This window comes from Rhea pennata, chromosome 26 (assembly GCF_028389875.1).
Source record: "Rhea pennata isolate bPtePen1 chromosome 26, bPtePen1.pri, whole genome shotgun sequence".
Lineage (NCBI taxonomy): Eukaryota > Metazoa > Chordata > Aves > Rheiformes > Rheidae > Rhea > Rhea pennata.
In genome coordinates, this window is record NC_084688.1 from 3,211,547 (window position 1) to 3,215,148 (window position 3,602).

General features: G+C 67.5%; 1 protein-coding gene across 1 annotated transcript; it reads right to left on the reverse strand.

Moving 5' to 3' along the window:
- Nucleotides 1–393: 393 nt before the first annotated feature.
- DLX3 (distal-less homeobox 3) lies at nt 394–3,172 on the reverse strand. The gene is made up of 3 exons (XM_062595814.1): nt 2,850–3,172; nt 2,312–2,502; nt 394–976 (listed from the first exon to the last, which is right to left on the reverse strand). Exons 1-3 carry the CDS (start codon nt 3,166–3,168, stop codon nt 635–637), a joined length of 852 nt encoding a protein of 283 aa, XP_062451798.1. The 5' UTR covers nt 3,169–3,172; the 3' UTR covers nt 394–634.
- Between the last annotated feature and the right edge of the window lie 430 nt (nt 3,173–3,602).

A 3,602-nucleotide genomic window follows, 5' to 3' on the forward strand; every position in this document is an offset into this window, starting at 1 on the left:
TCCCGCGGTGGTGCTGGATTTAGGGTCCAGGGTGGGCAGGGGCTCTGCAACGCGCCTCCCGCTTTTTTCTTTCTTTCTTTCTTTCTTTCTTTCTTTCTTTTTTTTTTTTTTTTGGCTGGAGCCGCCGAAACCTCACTGCTCTTCCTCGCCTCCTCTTCCTCGCCGTGGCTTTGGCCTCCTCTTTCCCATCCAGACCGGTGCGGGTGCCGCATCCCGCAGGAGAGACCCTGTGCGCGGCTCCGCGGCCAGCGGCAAGGCCACGCTGGGCTGCCTGGGTGAGGCGGGCGCTCTGTCGCTATTAGAAGGTGATGGGAAAAAAATATATATATATATCTCTATAAGAAGAATTCGCCACCGCTTTCTTGCCTTCCCTCTGCCCTTGGCGTGGATCTATCGAGTTTAACCCTTGCAGTCCTGCTGTTCCTGAGATGAGCTGGGAGAGCCTAGGATATATATGTGTATATATAGGGGTGTGTGTACATGTGTGTCCGGGAAACACATTTCCGAAAAAGAAAAAAGAAAAAAAAAGAAAAAAAAAAAAGCCCAGAACTGGAGCGGGGGAAAAACAGAGAAAAAAAAGAAAAAAAAATAGAAGGAGAAGTTCTGCCACTGTCTCTCGTTCCCTTTCTCGCGGCTAGTACACGGCGCCGGGGTTGGGAGGAGGCCCCGGGGAGGTGTGATGCATCGTGGCGGCCGGCGGCGGCTGGTGGGGTAAGTGGGGCGCGCTGAGGGTCTGGGGGTGGTACCAGGGGTTGTGCTCCTCCAGGAAGCCGGGCGAAGAGCTGTAGGGGAGCGGCTGCGGGAGCGGGGTCCGGCCCGCCGCGCTGCCGTGCGAGTTACTGTCCCAGACGGCCGGCGAAGGGGGGGAATTGCAGGCCATGGAGTCGCTGTTGTTGGGGCTGTGCTCCAGCGGCACCTCGCCGTTCTTGTACAGCTTCTTGAACTTGGAGCGGCGGTTCTGGAACCAGATCTTCACCTGGGCGGGGAGGGAGGAAGGGTGAGCGCCGGCCGGGCTCGCCGCCGCGCCGGAAAGCAATCGCACGGGGCTCCGCCGGCGTGCGGGGCGGCGCGGGAAACGGGGACGCGCGGGGCAGCGCGGGAAATGGGGGTGTGCGGGGCAGCGCGGGAAAACAGGGCGCACGGGGAGCGACGGGGCTCCCCCGGCGCACGGGGCGGCACGGGAAACGGGGGTGCGCGGTGCATCGCGGGAAACGGGGGCACACGGTGCGTCGCGGGAAACGGGGGCGCGCGGTGCATCACGGCAGAGCCTGGTGCACGGGGTGCCAAGAGGCTCCCCCGGCGCGCGGGGCGGCGCGGGAAAGCCTGGCACGTCGCGGCGACCCGCCGGCGCGAACGCCCGCGGTGCTGGGCGAGGCGGCGAGGCGGCGGCGGCACCGGGCGCCCTTCGCCCTTCCCCCCCCCCCCGGGGATGGGGCGGCGGTTGTCACCCAAACAGGATGTCCCTCTGGGAGCGGGTGACGCGCTCCGTCAGCCCTTTGCGAGTGGCCCCGATTGCTTCATCGCCCAAGGGAGGAGGAGGAAGGGCGAGCGCTGGGGAGCGCCGCGCCAAGGGCGGCACAAGGGCGCCCGGCTGGGGGGCGAGGGGACGAGCCCGGGGGCGCGTGGGGCAGCAGGTCGCCGTCGTGACGGCGGCCGCAGCCCCCCGGCGAGGCTCGTCGGAGCCACGTGCCGGAGAAGCCCGCAGAAGTCGGTGCTGAAGCCGCGGCTCTGCGAGGCGTTTGGGACAGCAGAGGCTCCGCGTCGGCGCGTCCCGGGGGCTCGGAGCCGGGGGCTCCCGCTGGCGGGCGCGCGGGTCCCCCGCACCCAAATCGCCCTCGCTGCCAGCAAGGCTGCTTCAAATTCAGCCCAAACTGCAACACCCCCCCACACACCCACCCCAAGAGCAGTCCCTTTTTTTGGGGGGGGGGGGTGAGGCTCCTTCCCAAATTCCCTTTTCTCTGCCTGAACCAAGAGGGATTGGGAAGCCGGAGCGGCAGAAAGGCGGACCGAGGCGGGCGCGGGAGCAGGTCTCTCCCGCAGCGCTCCGGGTGCCGCAGCCCCCGGCAGAGCCCGCCTGGGCCAGGGCCAGCAGTGGGGCTGGGATAAGCCCCGAAACCTGGGGAAAGGGGCACGCCCGGGGTTCGCCCCCGCCTCGCTGCGCCTTTCCTCCTCGGCGCTTTTCCTCCAGCCGCGCAGCCCTGGTCCCCGCGGCCCCCCCGGAGCCAGCCGGGAGCCTCCATCCCTGGGGCCGGGGCCGATCTGGGTTTTGCAAGGAGGGGGACGGCGAGGGGTGCGGGGGCTCAGCCCTTACCTGGGTCTGGGTGAGCCCCAGCTGGGCGGCCAGTTCGGCCCGTTCGGGCAGCGCCAGGTACTGGGCTTTCTGGAAGCGGCGTTGCAGAGCCGCCAGCTGGTAGCTGGAGTAGATGGTCCGCGGCTTGCGGATCTTCTTGGGCTTCCCGTTGACCATCCGCACCTCCGGCTCCGGCTCCTCCTTCACCGACACTGGGCAGAGAGCGGAGGCGTGAGGCCGGGGCGGCGAGCCGGGCACCCCCGGGCGCGCGAGCGAGCGCGTCCCGCGCGGCCTCCGCTCCCCCTTCCTCTCCCTCCTCCGCCGGCTCCCCCGTCCATCGTCCCGGGGCGCGGGACACACCGGGACCTGCCCCAGGAACGCCGCCGTCCTCCGGCGGGGAGCGCGGCCGGCCCAGGACCCCCCCGGCCCCAGCCCCACGGGGGACACCGGCGCCGTGCAAATTTAGCGCTAAACTCCAACCGCGCTACCTGGGCTGGGAGCCCGCGGGGACGGATACGGCCCCCCCCCCCTCCACCGGCCCCTTTCCCGGGCATCCTACCTGCTTCCTGGGCTGGGAGCTGCTGGTCCCTGTAGTGGCCGTACTGGCGGTACGAAGGGCTGTAGGAGTAGTCGGACTTGGGCGAGTAGGTGCCGGTGGCCCCGATGCCGTTGAGGTTGAACTGGTGGTAGGGGTAGTGGCTCACGGGCTGGCTGTACGACTGGCCCGCGTAGTAGTCGTGCTGGCTGGTGTAGTAGCCCAGGTCGGTGACGGAGGACTCGGGCAAGGTGGGGGAGTCCTTGGAGGCGGCATGGCAGCTCAGCGAGCCCGAGAGGTCGGTGAGGATGCTGGAGAGCTTCTTGTCGAAGGAGCCGCTCATCGCTGGAGCGGGGGGGTGGGGGCTGCCAGCCCGCCTGGGGACCACCAGCACCGCCACCACCACCACCACCACCCCCTCCCCGGCCTCGCCGCTCCGGCTGCCCCCGCGTCAGCCCCGGCGTGTCCCAGGCCGGCTCCCAGCGGCTCCTCCGCCCGCCCGGCCTCTCCCGAGGAGCAACCAAGCGCCTGTGCCCAAACCTCCAGCCCCGGCCGCCTGCTTAAAGCCTTTAATTATGGAGCAGGGCAGGGTGGGTGCGCATTCCTATTGGCTCCAGAAATATTGCCTGGGAGGCAAAACAGGCTCCTGCCTCCTGCTTTTTTTCTCTCTCTCTCTCTCTCTCTCTCTCTCTCTCTCGCTCTTTTTTTTTTTTTTTTTTCCCTCTCTTCCCTCGCTCAAGAAACAACAAAGAGTGGGTGAAAGAGGGAACAGGAATA

What these genes read in the sequence shown, in the direction of transcription:
- DLX3 (XM_062595814.1), bottom strand. Translation starts at nt 3,168, where the DNA reads ATGAGCGGCTCCTTCGACAAGAAGCTCTCCAGCATCCTCACCGACCTC. An exon ending in GCTCCCAGCCCAGGAAGCAG is followed by an intron (nt 2,503 to 2,849) that starts GTAGGATGCCCG and finishes CTCTCTGCCCAG; the next exon opens with TGTCGGTGAAGGAGGAGCCG. An exon ending in TGGGGCTCACCCAGACCCAG is followed by an intron (nt 977 to 2,311) that starts GTAAGGGCTGAG and finishes CTCCCCGCCCAG; the next exon opens with GTGAAGATCTGGTTCCAGAA.